The following is a 17,101-nucleotide window of genomic DNA, read 5'->3' on the forward strand; positions in this document are numbered from 1 at the left end:
CAACCGCGTTTCGCGGACTCTTAAACTTGTAAATAACTGTGTGTAAATATACTTGTAAATAGACAAACTAACTTTGAGATAAGCCCCGTTCCCGTGCCTCTGATTCGATCCTTCTTCCGCTCACGCACATATTGGTCCTTCGAGCCGGATGTCGCGACCGATATCCGCGCCGCGAGTGAGTGGTCAAGGGTGAGCTTCTCGTGCTACGAGTGACCGCCTGGAAGACGAAGATGAGCGACTCCGAGATGGAGGGACTTATCCGTTCGCAGAACAAACTGCACGGCCGCATCGCGCGCGCCTACGATAACTTGAAGAAAGCGGGAGGCGCAAGATTTACAATGGGGCTGGTGGACGCGCGACTCCAAGCCCTGGAATCGAACTGGAAAAAATTCGAGGAGCAACACTGCAAGCTGCTCTTAATGCCTCCAGAGGCTCTCGCCGCCACTGACTATAAAAAGCAAGACCTCCCGACATTGGTGGAGGAGACTTTCGTGACGCAGAAGGGAATGTTCCTGGACGTCATTCGGTCGCACAAGGCGAGGGAGGAGGCCGCAGCTAAGATCGAGACTTCGGAGACGGCGGCGGCGACTCCTCGCACCACGTTGCCGCGAATTCAGCTGCCGGAATTCTCGGGCAAATACGAGGACTGGCCGTCGTTCCGCGACCTCTTCCGCTCCATCATCGGCCGGGACGCTAACACGACGCCGGTAGAGAAGCTGCACTACCTCAAAACTTCCTTAAAAGGTGAGGCTGAATTGTTAGTCCGGAATATCGCGACGACGACCGAGAATTATGACAGTGCGTGGGACGTGTTAAACACGTATTATGAGAACAAGCGACTCCTCACCCGCGCGTATCTGTCTAACTTCCTTGCGCTGACGAAAATGAAGAGTGAATCGGCGGTCGAGCTTCGCAAGATTTTCCACGGCGTCAAGGCAACGGTCAGTTCGTTGGCAAGTATCGGTCGGCCTATAAACCGCAGCGAGGACCTCTTCGTTTATTTAACGGTCGAGCTCCTAGATCCGCGTTTGCGCCGCGAGTGGGAGACGTCGATCGGAGACACGACCGAGCCTCCGACGTACGCGAATATCGAGCAATTCCTTGATCGACAGCTGCATACGCTCGAGTCGATGCAGCCTTCTAAAGTCGACGGAACCGCCGGCAAAGCCGCGAACGGAGCTGTCAAATCCACGCGTAGCCACCTTGCCCGAAAGCAGGAGGGAAAGCCCGACGCCAAGCGAGGACGTTGCCACTGCTGCCAAAAGGACCATATCCTCATGTTCTGCGAGGACTACAAAAGGAAAACGGCCCCGGAACGGAAGCAGCTCGTCGACGACAAGAACTTGTGCCTAAACTGCCTCGGTTCTCACAAGGTCAGTGAGTGCGCGTCGAAGAAGGGGTGTGCGGCGTGTGGCGCACGCCACCATACTTCCGTTCACGACGCGTGCCGCGAGGTCGAAGTCGCGAGGACGGTTCACGCGGCTCAAAAGCTTGGTGTAAAGCCGGGCGCGGTGCTCCTCGCCACCGCTCGCGTTCGCGTAGCCGACCGGTTCGGCGCCTTGCATCACGCTCGCGCGCTGGTCGACCAGGGATCCGAGTCGTCCCTCGTAACCGAGCGCCTCGCGCAAAGACTGAAATTACCGCGTTCTCGCACGTCGGTTTCGATATTCGGCGTCGGCGGACAGAAAACGGCCGTCGCGAAAGGACGCGTATCGTTGACACTCACTCCGCGAACCGACGGTCCCGCGATGTCGATCTCCGCGCTCGTGCTCCCCCGACTCACAATATACGCCGGCGGTGTCGAGGCCGGCGTTGACGCGTGGACCCATCTTCGGGGTTTGGAGCTGGCGGACCCCGAATTCAGCGCGCCCGACTCGGTGGATATCCTGCTCGGTGCCGATGTTTACGCGGAGATATTGAGGGAAGGACTTCGCAAGGGGGGCAGCCGCGAGCCCGTCGCGCAGAACACGGCTCTCGGCTGGATTCTGTCCGGCGCTATTGGCGGAGGTGCTTCGAGTCACGTCACGCAGTCCTATCAGTGCCGTGTCGAGAACGACCTGTCGCAACTAGTGAGGCGATTCTGGGAGCAGGAGGAGGTCCCGTCGGCTACCGTACCACTCTCGAAAGCCGATCAAGAGTGTGAGGAGCACTTCGCGCGCACGCATTCGCGTAAGCCCGACGGGCGCTACGTCGTGAGACTCCCCGTGATTGAGCCGATGCCGAACCTTAGTGGTACGCGCCGCGCGGCCGTTCGCGTGATGAAGGCCATGGAAGCGAAGTTCGCGCGGGATGCTCCCTTGCATGCGCAGTATACCGACTTCATGCGGCAATACGGCGAGCTCGGACATATGACAACGGTCGATCCTCCGGCCGATCCGACGAAAATGTCCGTCTGCTATCTGCCTCACCACGGAGTGATGAAAGAGACCAGCGCGACGACGAAATTGCGAGTCGTCTTCAACGGCTCGTCAGCGTTGCCGACGGGAGCGACGCTGAATAAGTATCTGCAAACCGGGCCGAACTTACTGCCGGCCTTGGCAGAGATCTTACTCCGGTGGCGACGCCACCGGTTTGTTTTCGCGGCGGACATTGAAAAAATGTACCGTCAGATCGAAGTCCACCCTGAGGACAGGGATCTGCAGCGCATAGTCTGGCGGGAGAGCCCTGGCGATGCGTTGCTGGAGTTCCTTTTAATCACGCTCACATACGGGCTTGCTTGTTCCGCGTTCCTGGCGATTCGCACGCTCTATCAACTGGCCAAGGACGAAGGAGTTGAGTTCCCGCTAGGAGCTATCGCCCTTCTACTGGAGACATACATGGACGACGTATTGTCTGGCGCGGACACGATTGCTAGGGCCAAGGAGATCCGTTGTCAGCTGGACCGAATCTGCATGGCGGGCGGCTTCCCGCTCAAGAAGTGGTCAGCGAACGAGGCTTCGATACTCGACGAGATCCCTCCTGAGGATCGCCTGCAACGCGAGCCCCGGTGGTGGCTGCCGGGAGAGAGCCACCTGACCCTCGGGCTGCGCTGGCATCCGCACGAAGATCAGTTCGCCTACTCGACGCAACTGATCCCACTGGAGGCTATTACGAAGCGATCGGTCTTATCTTTAGCCGCTCGGCTATTCGATCCGCTGGGGTGGCTCGCCCCTACTACCGTATTAGCTAAGATCTTGTTTCAGTCCACCTGGTTGCTGGGGTTGGATTGGGACACGCCGCTCCCCGACACCGACGTCCGACGATGGCTCGAATTCCAGGCCGAGCTCCCCCTGCTGGAAACGATCCTAGTCCCCCGATGGCTGAAGAGCGACCAAGAAGGCGTCAGACGCGAACTTCACGGATTCGCCGACGCCTCGGAAAAGGCGTACGCAGCGGTGGTCTACCTGCGGACCGAAAGCTCAAACGGCGAAGTGGTCGTGACCCTCGTGGCGGCGAAAACCAAGGTCGCTCCATTGAAGCAGGTCTGTCTGGCACGACTGGAGCTAAGCGCGGCCGCCTTACTCGTCCGACTCGCCGATCATGCTCAGCGGGTACTCGAGTTCAAAGAGGAGCCGATCCATCTGTGGACTGACGCGACCGTGGTGTTGGGCTGGATTCGAGGCCATCCGGCCTCCTGGAAAACATACGTGGCAAATAGAGTGAGTGAGATTCAGCTCACTCTCCCTGACGCCTGTTGGCATCACGTTCCCGGGCGTGAAAACCCCGCCGACTGCGCCTCCCGGGGTCTCTCGCCAAGGGAACTCGTGGAGCACCCACTCTGGTGGCAGGGCCCGGCTTGGCTCCGATCTAAGACCGGTCCGTGGACGGCCCCCTTGGAAGACGACATACCAGTCGACCTCCCCGAACGGCGCTCCCACATACATGCAGCGGCGGCCACCACGGAAGAGCCCGAGATGCTGACGCGGCACTCGTCCCTGACGAGCTTGGCGCGGACAACAGCCTGGTGCCGTCGTTGGCTGCGACGCCTGCGGGCGAGGCGGACTGCCCACGAGGGACAGCCCGATGCCTCCGCTGGCCCCGTACTGACACGCAAGGAGCTCAGCGACGCCATTGTGGGTTGGATCGGCTTAGTTCAATCCCGGCATTTCAAGGGGGAAACGACAGCTCTCAGAAAGAACACTCCACTGCCGGCGCGCAGTTCCTTGGCCCCACTGAGCCCCTTTCTGGACGAGCGAGGCCTGCTCCGCGTCGGCGGTCGACTCAAGAACGCCATGATTGCCTACGACGCTAGGCACCCCGTGATCCTGCCGGGACCGTCGCACTTAACGAGGCTTATCGTGGAGGCGTGCCACCGGCGGACGTTACACGGGGGAGTGCAGATGACCCTCGGGGCCCTTCGTCAGGAGTATTGGGTCCCTCGCGGTCGTGCTTTAGTAAAGGGGTGCATCCGGCGTTGCGTGACGTGCGTGCGATGGCGGGCGGCCTCCCCGCAGCCTCTCATGGGAAGCCTCCCTGGCCCAAGGGTAACTCCCGCTCGGCCGTTCCTCAACACGGGAGTCGACTACGCCGGACCAGTGTGGCTGAGGACCTCCAAGGGACGAGGCCAACGGGCCTCCAAAGCATTTATTGTCGTATTTGTGTGTCTGTGTTCCAGAGCGGTACACCTCGACGTGGCTACGGACTACACCGCCGACGCCTTCCTGGCTGCGCTGCGCCGATTCGTTTCCCGCCGAGGCTTGTGCCAAACGTTGTACAGCGACTGCGGCACAAATTTCGTCGGCGCCGACGCGCAATTGCGCGACCTATTCTCAGCAGGCGGCCGGGAGGGCCGACGCGTCGCCGAGCGCGTCGCCCAGGAGAGGATCTCGTGGCGCTTCAATCCCCCCGCTGCGCCTAACTTTGGCGGTATCTGGGAGGCGGCCGTCAAGTCGACCAAGCATCACTTGCGGCGAGTGATTGGCGAGGCAAAGCTCACCTACGAGGAGATGGCCACGTTACTATCTCAGGTAGAGGCGTGCCTGAATTCACGTCCTCTGCAGGCGTTGACCGACGACCCTGAGGACCTCAGCCCACTCACTCCCGGTCACTTCCTCATAGGCTCGGCCATCAACGCCATACCGGAGCCGTCACTGACGGAGGAGAAAACGGCTCGTTTGTCCCGCTGGCAACAGGTCCAGCAGATGCGGGACCAATTCTGGGCGCGGTGGTCCCGGGAGTACCTACAGACGCTAGCTCATCGTCCGAAATGGCTCAAGGCCGACATGGAGGTGCGAGCGGGACGCTTGTGCCTCGTGAGAAGTGAGACGACGCCCCCGACCAAGTGGCCCCTCGCTCGGATCGAGGAGCTACTCCCTGGAGACGACGGCCAAGTTCGCGTCGTCAAAGTGCGAACGGCGGCATCCACGCTCACACGGCCCGTGAGCAAGCTCGTCCTCCTCCCGGACTGCGCCGCACCGGAAAGCGAGGAGTAATCGCGAAATTGTCGTCTCCTTATCATGATCGCGGTATATGTCATAAGCGTAAAGTTAAAACCGCATATATCTCCCGCGTACGGCCATCGACTAAATACGCGAGCGAAACGGTCGCGAAAAGTAGACGCGTCGCGAACAAATTAACCTATTAATAATAGTTTAGTTAATAGTAGGTTTCCGGTTCTGCGAATACGCGACTCTCAGAGCGCATACACGTCTGCGAAAATAAATCGTAGGTTGCACCATACGAGGCGGGCGGAATGTTCGCGATCGAACCGCAGTCCCCCGTGAATAATCGCGAGGAGAATTCTCGCTTAAGCCTAGCATTGTTTCGGGAAAGACCGTCGTTATTCCAGAAGTTCTCGAGAAGCCGAGAGACGATCGCTTGTTTTTCCACGCGTACTTACTCTGTCCCTTTTGCCTCAGCGCGCGACGTAAACATCAGGGACGGAGCACATGACCATGGCGAAAACAGCTGATCGGTTGCCGACTCCGAAAGTCGACGAGTAAATCGAAGGACAAGTCAGTGGGTCGGCGATCGATTGGCTGGGCTAATTGTTCGGCCCATTATCGGGGATGCGTGACGCGTGGGGATGAGGAGCTCGTACCTCCGCGCGCGCCGGGCCTCTCGAGCAGATACGTTCTCAGAGGCGAACAAAGCGTTTTTCGATAAAGCGAGGCGTTGCGCAAAGTCTCAACGACGACTCGATCCGCGTCTCGCTGAACAGTTCGCGCGACGATAACCGTGGCTCGCGGAATAAGCGTCGCCTTTCGAGGAATCTCAACCGCGTTTCGCGGACTCTTAAACTTGTAAATAACTGTGTGTAAATATACTTGTAAATAGACAAACTAACTTTGAGATAAGCCCCGTTCCCGTGCCTCTGATTCGATCCTTCTTCCGCTCACGCACAATAAGAATGTCAACAGTTGTTACAGAACATTACAAACCAATTTGTATTACAAAATTAACTTCATAAATATCTATATATATATATATAAAATACTCTCCACCAAATAATATCATCATTTATTAAACCATTACAATACGTCCATTTCTTCCACCTTGGCAAAAGTCTGCACAATACCGAAAAAGAATAATAAATATAGATAACATAATATAGAAAAACAATCATATAAATTGAAAAAACAAATATGCATGAAAATAGAAAAGATAATAAACAGAATTTCTGCCGGAGAAGAAAAATAAATAAAATGAAGGAGAAATATTTATTATAATATATATAAGAAAAAATTGGGACTTGGTTGGCAGGTGTGACGGAGTGTGCATGCGTGTGTTGCTTGTCGAGAATATTAAGAGCTGTTTGTTGGAAAGAGGAGTGGAATCTTTGCAGTGGTGTGCTCTTTGGGTAGCGGAGAGTGTGTGTGTCGCGCGGTAGGGTTAGAGTAGGGTAGAGTGGAGGCGCCGCGCGTGGAGGGACGGAATTTGCGGTGAGAAAGGGAGTAAGTTAGGTTTAAGAGCGAAAGAGAGAGATAATAGGCGGAGCAAGATGGAAGGGATTGTGCCGAGTTCATTCGACGATAGATGCGATTTGTTGGAAGGAGAAACCGCGAGTGCGGAGCGCCAAGCGGCGAGTAGCGAAGATGCGAGTGCGGCGACGAATGAGAAGCCGAGTGTGGCGGCGGGCCAATCACTCGACGTAGTAGATAGGGATAGCGTATTGGGAGATAATGAGGAGGATGGGGAAGGGAATAGTTTGGAAACCCCGGTTACTAGATTCTTGTCAACAGAGGGGGTAGGTAAGAGAGGGAGGAGATCAAACAGGGAAAGGTTGGAGAGGGAGAAGGTTATATCCAAGGGGTGCATAGAGAAGTGGTTAGGCCAGGGGGGAGGGGGAAAGATATGGCGCAAGGAGTCAGAAAGAAGAGAAAGACATTATCGGAGGGGAATGGCAGTGACCGAGAAGAGACTGACTCCGACTTGGGGTCGGTCTTCGAATTTGAAGGAGCATGGGTGGATAGAATGAATAAACAAGAAAATATCATTGCAGAGCTGCAAAAAATGCTGGGGGGGGGCGGTAAAAGAGGAGGTGGCAAAGCTGAAGAGAGAGAAGGTAAAGGAGATTGAGAAACTGGAGAAGAAGATGAAGAGGGAAAGAGATGAGTTAAGGGAGGAGATGAAGAGGAAGGAGACAAAGTGGGAAGGAGAAAAGAAGCTGCTGTGGGAAAAGATTCTCAAACTGGAGAATGGTGAGACTAGAGAGGAGGAAATGGAGGTGGTGGAGGGGGGAAAAGAGGATGAAAAATCTCAGTCCTGGAGTGCGATTGCGAGGAGAGGAAAGAAGACGAAGACAGGGGTAAAGGAGACAGCTTTGGAAGCCAAGGTGCAGGAGCTATTGGATTGGAAACAGGAGAATCAGGAGCAAAAAAGAAAGAAAAGTTTGAGGATCAGCGGCCTGAAGTGGGACGGTAGAAATCCGCTGCAAAAAGCAAAGGTGTTTCTCCAGGAGAGGTTTAGTCTGGGACATTTGGTCGAGGACGCTTGGTGTGAAGGAGGGTCAAGAGAAGGGGGGAGACTGGGGGTTCAAGTGAAGGACCTGGCAGCAAAAATGGAGATACTAAGAAGGAAGAAGGAGTTAGGGAAGGAGCCGATTTTTATGGATGAGTTGCTATCCAAGGAGGAGGAGGAAATTCAATGGAGATTGAGAGGCATTGCGAGGGTAGTCAAAGGATGGGGGGAGCACACAAATGTCAGATTCAGGAGAGTCTTTTTGGTGGATAGATCGTTCAGTTGGAGACAGATTGAGAGGAAAGAACATGTCTCGCTGTTGAAGCAAACGGAGGAGAAATTTCGGAGCAAGAAGGGAAGAGCAGAAGAAGGAAATGCCCGAAAGGTTGCCGCAGAGACCGCGGGAATCGAGAATCCCGAGTCCCGACAAGGTTAGAGGTAAAATTAAGATAGGGTTCTGGAATGTAGCTGGGCTTAAGGGGAAAGGAGTGGACTTTTGGGAGTTTATAAGACAGCTGGACTTTGTTGGTATGGTGGAGACATGGATAAGGGAGGATGAGGGGGAAGCTTGGATAAAGAATCTACCTTCTGAGTTCGACTGGCACGTGCAATATGCGGTGAGAGAGCAGAGTAAAGGCAGGGGAAGTGGGGGAATAATTGTAGGAAACAGAAAAGGTGTACTGGTGACGGAGGAGGTCGACGACGGTAGGAGAGGCTTGGTGAAGTGGAAGGGACGAGGAGGTGGTCACAAGTGGACAATTAGTACGGTTTACGCTAAGGATGGTCCCGAAGAATTTAAGGAAGACATAGCTAACCCGGAGCAGCAACGTCCGGAAGAGCTGATGATAATTGGAGGGGACCTTAACGCTTGAACTGGAGAAGAAGGGGGGTGTACAGGGATGGGGTAGTAGAAGGAAGAAGGTCTAAGGACAAAAAGGTCAGCAAAGAGGGAGTGTGTCTGTTAGAATAGGTAGAGGAAGGGGGATGGTGTCTGGCCAATGGTACGAAGCAGGGGGATGAAGAGGGAGAATTCACGTACGTAGGGGCGAGAGGGGCCTCGGTTATTGACTATTTGTTAGTTAACACAGAGGGGTGGGACTTGCTAGAGGAGTTTGAGGTCAAGAGTAGGATAGAATCAGTCCATATGCCTCTGGTGAGTGTATGGACGTCGAAAGAAGGCCTGAAGGAAGAGGGGAGAAAGGAAGAAAGAAGACAGGTTGAGAGGATAATACAGTGCTGGGACGAGGAGAGCACAAGAATCTTTGCTGAAAGAACGGAGGAGATTAGTTTGTCGGAAGGGGGTTTGCTGGAGAAATGGGAAAAACTAAGAGGCAAGGTGGAAGAGGCGGTAGTAGAGAAGAAGGTCAGATGGAGAAAAAGGAAACTAGGCTACAAGAAATGGTGGGACAGAGAGTGTACCAGAAAGAAGAGAAAGGCAGAAAGAAAGCTAAAGAGATGGAGAAAAGGGTGTAGAAGCAAGGAAGCGGTGTTGCAGGTGAAAAGGGAGTTAGTGGAGCTCTGTGAAAAGAAGAGAGAAGAGTGGAGTAAAAGGGAAATGGAGGAGTTGAATGGAATCAGGACGGAGACAGAAGTCTGGAAATATATCAACAAGGAAAGGAAGGTCAGGGACAAGGTGAATGAAGAGATAACCATGGAGAGTTGGAGGCAGCATTTTATGGGTGTGCTGGAGGGGACAGATAAAAGGATTTTAGGGGAGGAAAGGAGAGGGGGTCACGATGAAGAGGACCTCACGGACGAAGAGATTGAAAAACAGATAAGGAGACTGAGGAGGGGGAAAGCGGCGGGGCCAGATGGCATAAGGAATGAGGCTTGGAAGTTCTGCAGGGGTCAGGTGAGAGAAAGGCTGAAGGAGGTGATCAAGGGGGTGTGGAGAGGTGAAGGTTGGCCGGAGTCGTGGAAGGAGGGTGTAATCTCCCCGTTGTATAAAAAGGGGGATAAACAATCCCCCGCTAATTACAGGGGAATTACCCTATTAAGCACGGCCTATAAGATCTATGCGGCGGTGCTGGCGGAGAGATTGATGAAGGATGTGGTGGAGAAGCAGATTCTTCCGGAGACCCAGACTGGCTTCCGGAAGGGAAGAGGTGTAATGGATAATATCTTCATCCTGAACCATCTGGTCGACAGGGAGCTGAATGGAGCGGGAAAAAAGGTGAATGCCTTCTTTATTGATTTAAAGGGGGCCTTTGACAGGGTGGATAGGAGTGTGCTATGGAGGGTGATGGAGGAGAGAGGGGTAAGGAGAGGTCTAACGGAGAGAGTGAAGCAAATCTACCAGGAGACTTGTAACAGGGTTAGGGTGGGGGACAGGGAGTCAAGCCCCTTTTGGACGACAAAGGGGGTAAGACAAGGATGTCCTCTGAGCCCGCTGCTGTTCTTTATCTTTATATCAGATCTGGAGGAGGAGATGGCCGGGGGGTTGGTAGGAGGCATGAGAATTGGACAGGGGAGGATTTGGACTCTGGCCTACGCGGATGACATTGTTCTGCTGGCTAGAGAGGAGGAGGCGCTAGAGGAGATGATTAAGAGGCTGGAGAAGTACTTGGGGAAGAGGAAGCTAGAATTAAACGTGGGAAAATCAAAGATCCTGAAGTTCAGAAGGGGAGGAGGGGTGGCAAGAGAGAAAGACTGGTACTGGAAAGACCGGAAGATTCAAGAGGTGAAGGAGTTTGAATACTTGGGCTTCATACTGCAGAGAAACGGAGGTCATGCGAAACATATTAGGGAGAGGGTAAGAAGAGCAACGTTAGTGATGAAGAAGACATGGAGCTTGGGGGAGAGGAAGTTTGCTAACGATTGGGGGAGGAGGATGATGTTGTTCGATAGTTTAGTAGGTAGCGTGATGGTATATGGGGCAGAAGTGTGGGGTTGATTAGAGCATAGTAACGTGGAAGGGGTGGAGACACGGTATCTGAGATGGCCTGGAAAGATGCACGCCAGGTTATGTGGTCTTGGAGGAAACCAAAAGGGACAAGATAAGGATAAGGACGGCCAAGCTGGCGGTGAATTTTGAAGAAAAGGCAAGACAAGGACATGGACGGAGAAGATGGGTGGTGGAATGTATTAAGGAGAGGGAGGGAAGAGGAACGTTGACAAGAGGGAAGTCGGAGAGAGAGGAATACTTAAGCAGGTGTGGAGTACAAGAGGCGGATCTGGAACAATGGAGAGAACGGGGAAGGTGTGTGGCAGAAGAGCTAAGTAGTAAAGATAGAAGGCGTCAAATGGAAGATACTAATTAAGGGGGCCAGATATAACAAACGATACAAAAGGATCAAGGTGGCTGGGCTCCCAGAATACTTGAGGAGAAAAGGGGAGAGTGGTAGTCACAAAAGGAGGGCGAGGGCTAGATGCGGGAATGAAGAGTTAGGAAATAGGTACTGGTTGCGAGAGGAGGAAAGGAATTGTAACATATGTGGTAGGGAAGAGGGTACTTTGGAACATCTGATGGAACGGTGCGTATGGAAAAGTACTAGCAGAGTGGTGATGAATGATATAATAGGCGAGAAGGAGACAGAAGGAGGTTACAGATGGCTCAGGGAGTGGGAGGATAAAAGGAAAGAGGAGAGTAGAAACAGAAGGGTTGCTCAGAGTCACGTAGGACAGGGGGTTAGGTTAGGCCGGAGGAGTGCTAGTGTGTGTGTGTAGGGGTTCCCCGTGGGAAAGGCCAACCAAGTCCTCGCGAAGGGGAGGGAGGGTCTAGTATGTGAAGGGTCGCCTATGGCCAGGTCGGGTAGAGTAAAAGAAGTTTTGTAAAGGGTTGGGTACGTTCCTACAAAACCCCATTTCTGTAATTCTCTGGAATTGGAAATAAACTATACTACTACTATAAGAAGAAATTGGGATATAAAAAATAGTGACAAAATAAACTATGGGAGGTTTCTAAAAAACAGCTCAAAATAGAAACAGAAATGATAAGCATAATAGCAGCAATTGATTAATTGTGAGAGAAGAAGAAGAATGTTAATTACTAATTTAGGAATGAAGAAAGAAATATAAAATAATAGAACAAGAAAAAAATATTTTTTTTTAAATATAATTTCCTAATTATAACTCCTATTTAAATCTATAATTTAAATCTATAATTTATATCTATAAAAAGAAATTATTACTTTACTTACTCTTTATATTTTCGATTATTAAGAAATATCTCGATACCCTCCCAAAAGACCTTATTATCTAATGCATATGCAACATACATAATATAGCGGGTACTACAATGATATACAATACATATACGCTACAATGATATACAATGTATATCATAAAAAGTTGGATTAAATATGTCTTAAATAAATGTATTATAGCGAAATCTGTACATTCGTGAAAATAGCCAATTTTTATATTATATAAAAATAGGTTATAAGTTTAAATTATATAAGAGAGAGAAAATATACGTTTATTTTTATTTTTACAGTAAAATTTATTTATAAGAAAATAGAGACGTTTTTAACTACTATACTTTTTTTATTTTTCTATATTACTTATTTTTAAAAATTTATGGACAATTGGTTAATTACACTTGCGAAGTTTTACCTTTGATGTAGTAGGAAAGGGTTATCCCTTTCCTCACTCTTATGAGTGAGTAAATTTCATTACTGTTGGCTTCTGACATAAGGGGCTTCATAATGGAATGAGTATCCAAACAGAAAGATTCTTGTTGGATCTGGATCTGCTAACAAATCCAATGTTCAGAAATCTAAATCTAAAACCGAAAGTTTTAGGATTAATTAATTAATGGATAATCATCAATCAATCAGAGAAGACACTTCTATTGTAGGATATTCTAAAATATAAATAGAAGCTTCAAACTATACAATGTTTTTATTATCACAATCACAAAATTGTCTATTTTAGAAGAACTAGACAAATAGTAATCCCTTAATTTCTTTTACTTGTATATAAATGCAACGTAACTGAAATTTAATGACACTGAAATCATTTCCAAGAAGCTTTTACCGTTTTATTTGTATATTTTAAATGCGAATAACTATGTGTAGGAAAGCCATTTATCTTTACACTTTAAACATTTTAACATTTTGAAAAAGTTGAATAATGAGCGTTATTCTAGTCTTAAAGTACCTATGTAAAAATGCTTGTAAATTTTGAAAAAATTGTTTTGTGGTAAGATATTTTAAGATATTTTATAAAGCTATTTATTTATTTTTTTTTGCCTCTCTCTCCTAGAGGCTCTCTAGCCCGAAGTGATGTTTTGCCACTAAAAGGATTAATATTATAGCGATCCTTATTCCCGAGATGCAAAAATCTCCTTATCGCAACGCGTTAATATATATCGATTCCTAGGATGAGACTCCACAAAAGTCCAGCCAAAAATTGATCTACCAAGATTCAAATTCTCGCGATGCACAGTGGGGCCAAAGCGTCCAAAACTTGGCCAAAAGTAAGAAAATTGAAACCGCAAACAAAACATGTTATGTACATACAATTAATAGAAAACATATCCATATGTACGTTTCTGATACATATTTGTCATTTTTACTGTTGCTGTTATTGTTATTATTTATCAAAGCTTAACCTTTAAGCGAACCGTTTATACCTTTATGTAAGATACTTCGTATTATAATATGCCTCAAAATTGGAAGTTTTCCAAGTCATTTCAGCATAAAAATGATATCTTCAGGTATTTTAATTATATATTTACATAAATAGTTAAGTTTTATTTGTTATTTTTATAACAAATAGTACATTGTTTTAGTTTGATGTAAATTTCTTACTTAGAATATCAGAGACTTTTTAATATTTATTATTGTTCCCGGCATCTCCCGGCTATACATTTTTTTTTGTTATTTAATACATTTATTTGCCTACAATATCGTGAAAGAAAATATTGCGCCTTCGTGTGCCTTTTAAAATTATTTAATATTTTATAAGAGTCCAACCGAAATCGAAACCGAAACTTTCATGGAAACCCTATAGAAAAGCTATATGTATACACGCTCACACGTATACTATACACTTTTTCTTTATAAATATTATAATATTTAATTATTAAAATAATAATCACACACATTATCACACAATCCTTTGATTACAATCCTATTATCACTGTAGTTTTGGTCGGACTCTAGGCCAAGTTTCGATTTTCGGTTTCGAACACAATATTATTGTAATAGTAGGATTGTGATAATATGTGATAATAGTAAGATATATAATATAATTATTATTTTAATAATTAAATATTATAATATTTATAAAGAAAAAGTGTATAGTATACACTATACATGTGAACGCGTATACATTGTGACGCGTTGCAGTTTCGCTGCACCGTTGCAGCGCCCCGCCGCCGTCACAAGGCGCGGTTTCGCGAACTTTTCACGCCCGAGGACGGTTCAATGAATCGAGGCGAGATCTCCAGGGGGGCATATTATAATTGCGTTGCGTTTACTGATCCCTTTTATTTTATTTTTGTATCATTTGCGTGGCGCCTCACCGAGCCGAAGGCCGGAGTCTCCTGGGAGGATGCCGAGGATCGCGGAAAACGGAGTCGACGGAAAGAACAGAGGCGAGAGATCGGACGAGGAAAGGCGGATTTCGGCGATGCTTGCGGGCCGCCGAGCACAGGGAAGCGCGGGAAGACCCGCGCGCGGCGCGTGACACAGCGGCGGGCGGATCCTTAATGGCAGGGCCCCAGGACGCTGGGGCAGAATAAGCTCACCTGCCCTCCTCCAAACCACTGACCGGATTCTGGGATGGACGGCCGCCATTCCCGGACCGAGAAGGAGGATCGCGGAGGTAATCACGTCCCGTCCGCTACCGGGAAGGATCCCGGAAAATCGCCGCGCGAGCAAAGGGCCGTTTGGCGCCCTGCGGAAAGCCGTAGTTCACGGCCCTACCCGAGAATCCACCGCGAGCCTGCGAGCTCACCCCTCATTGGTCCGCGCTCTAACGTCGCGGGGCCGCGTACGCCCGGGGTGGGGCGCTATCGATTCCGCCATCGAGCAAAAATTCGGGAGCATTCTTGGATCGTCCTCGATAGTCGACGCACGTAAAAGTCCACGTCGAAACCTTGCCGTTCGGTACTCGTACTCTGGAGCTCCTTAAGACTCCTGGCTGCTGCCTTGTTCGACCCTTGGGACGACGGCAAGGATCCTCGGGGGAGAGTTGACCTACGGTGAGGTTGCCTCGGTAATATTCAGCATGTAAAGCCACGATACCGCCCTCCGGGTTGCGCTCTCGCTCGGAAATAATTCAATGTCGACGTTGCTCGCCGACCAGGCGTAGATTTCGCGATCGAGAACGATAGCGAGGGGCACCGGAATGGTCTCGTGGCCACGGGATCGTGACCGGAAATTGCGAGCCTCTGGAGATTGCGGCCGATGCGTCGATGACGAATTCCGATATCGGGAATTTGCCACGTCTCGCGACCTTCGCGTTCGCGTCCGCGCGTTTTCTTTATGCGTCGCAATTAGTACGGTCGGGACTTAGATTCCACGCGCGACAGTAATTGCGTTCGAACATTTCGTGTTCGGCAATTTCATGCTTTAGGATATTTGCGTCAGAGTATCATTTGCGTTCGGTAATTTTTCGCGTTGAAGTAATTGCGTTCCGCTGGTACTTGCGTTGAGATCATTGATATTATTCGCGTTAGATTAATAATTGCATTTGGTCGTTTCTCGCGCTGGAATGAGTGCGTTCAGAGATTATTCGCGTTGGAATGTTACTCGCGTCCGGTGGATTTTGGCGTTAGGATGTCGGGTGCGTTAGAAAATAGTCGTTGGGCTGTTTCCTGCGTTAACGTATGATTCGCGTTCATTATTGCGTTCCGTTTAATTTTCGCGTGCGAATAATTGCGCTCAGACCCTGTTTGCGTTAGGATACGACTCGCGTTAGAATGGCGTTTGCGTTCATTATTGCGTTCCTTTGTCGCTCACGGTAATTGCGTATTTTCGCGTTAATTATAGTATTTTGCGGGGTTACTCGCGGTAATGTCGTATTTTCGCGTTAGTTGTAGTATCTTGCGTTGTTCCTCGCAAGAATTTCGTGTTTTCACGTTAGTTGCAGTATTTTGCGTTGCGTCAAGGGCCTCCGCCCATCACTCTTCGCGTTAAAATATCGCTGACGATAGCGTGTTGCGCTTGGACGTCCCTTGCGCTACAATTATTGCTCGCGTTAGATTAAGACACCCGCGTTAGATTAAGGTATTTGCGTTAGATTAAGACAATGTGGCGACAGAATTCCTGTGCGGTTTTGGACGTGGCGTTCACGCGCTCCGAGCGTGGCCCACTACTCTTTCGCGATACTTCGCTTTATTGATGCTATTATTTCGCATTTATTTCGGTCATTCCATATTCGGCTGTGTTGTTTTGCCGATATTCTATGTTAGTTGTAAGTTTAATTTTCTTGATAACGGCGCATTCCGCGCCTCTGCTGCGAATTAACGTATTATTTTACTGTATTTCATCCACGCTCGAGACTAAAATCTTTCATGCTACGTTATCTAATTGCGTTCCTTTACAATCGGAAAAATTTATCTAATGTCTGAGTTTGATATTCTCGTCTTTCTTTTGCTTATTAATTACACCATTAATGTCTGACCTTCATAATTGCATTCTTCCTCTGTTCATTAATTACACGACTCTTTACAATAAACTTTGTTCTCTAATTTCATTAACTCTGTGAGTATGATTTACGCGTCACCCCGCCGAATGTTGCGCTGCCCTTTTATCAACCCCGCCCACACTCATTAGTCGAGCTGGCCGCTCTCTCGCACGCCGGATCTCTTGCGCTTTGTGTTTCCGGATTTTCGCGGTTTTGGAGTATTTCGTGGACGCGTGTCTACGCGTCTGGCGCCCAATATTAAAGTTTCGCGTCGGATTACCGAGCCGTGCGAGGAGTCGTCGGAGAGGCCCATCAATATAAACATGGTATAAATATCACGTGAACCATGCATGTTTATATTAACAACCTTTAATGTACTTTGTCAAGTCCGGAAAACAGTCAGTATACCTCTCAACTCTGACATGTGAACACACGTTGGTTGTCGCTCCGTGATAATGTCTTGTTCCGAAATTCTTATGTGCTCATCAACGACAGCATTTTATCGCGGTGGTCACACTTCCATAATAAAACGCTTCCCCGCTGTCACTGACTTATACATGTAAAGTATCTTTTGCCTGTCTTTAATTGCATATTTTTTTACATCTACACTTATTGACTATTGTTCTTCCAGTATGAATTTTATGAT

The 17,101-nt window shown here is 49.3% G+C and overlaps 1 protein-coding gene across 1 annotated transcript; it reads left to right on the forward strand.

Annotated features, from left to right (window-relative positions):
* Positions 1-230: 230 nt before the first annotated feature.
* Positions 231-5,411, forward strand: LOC139778124 (uncharacterized). The gene has a single exon (XM_071715938.1). The coding sequence runs from the start codon at positions 231-233 to the stop codon at positions 5,409-5,411; it is 5,181 nt and encodes a 1,726-aa protein (XP_071572039.1).
* Positions 5,412-17,101: the final 11,690 nt, after the last annotated feature.

Source organism: Temnothorax nylanderi, unplaced genomic scaffold (genome assembly GCF_030848795.1).
Source record: "Temnothorax nylanderi isolate EJ_2023f unplaced genomic scaffold, tnyl_v1.0 TNYL_tig0173_pilon, whole genome shotgun sequence".
Classification (NCBI taxonomy): Eukaryota; Metazoa; Arthropoda; class Insecta; order Hymenoptera; family Formicidae; genus Temnothorax; species Temnothorax nylanderi.

Coding starts and splice junctions, on each gene's coding strand:
- LOC139778124 (XM_071715938.1), top strand. CDS start 231: ATGAGCGACTCCGAGATGGAGGGACTTATCCGTTCGCAGAACAAACTG.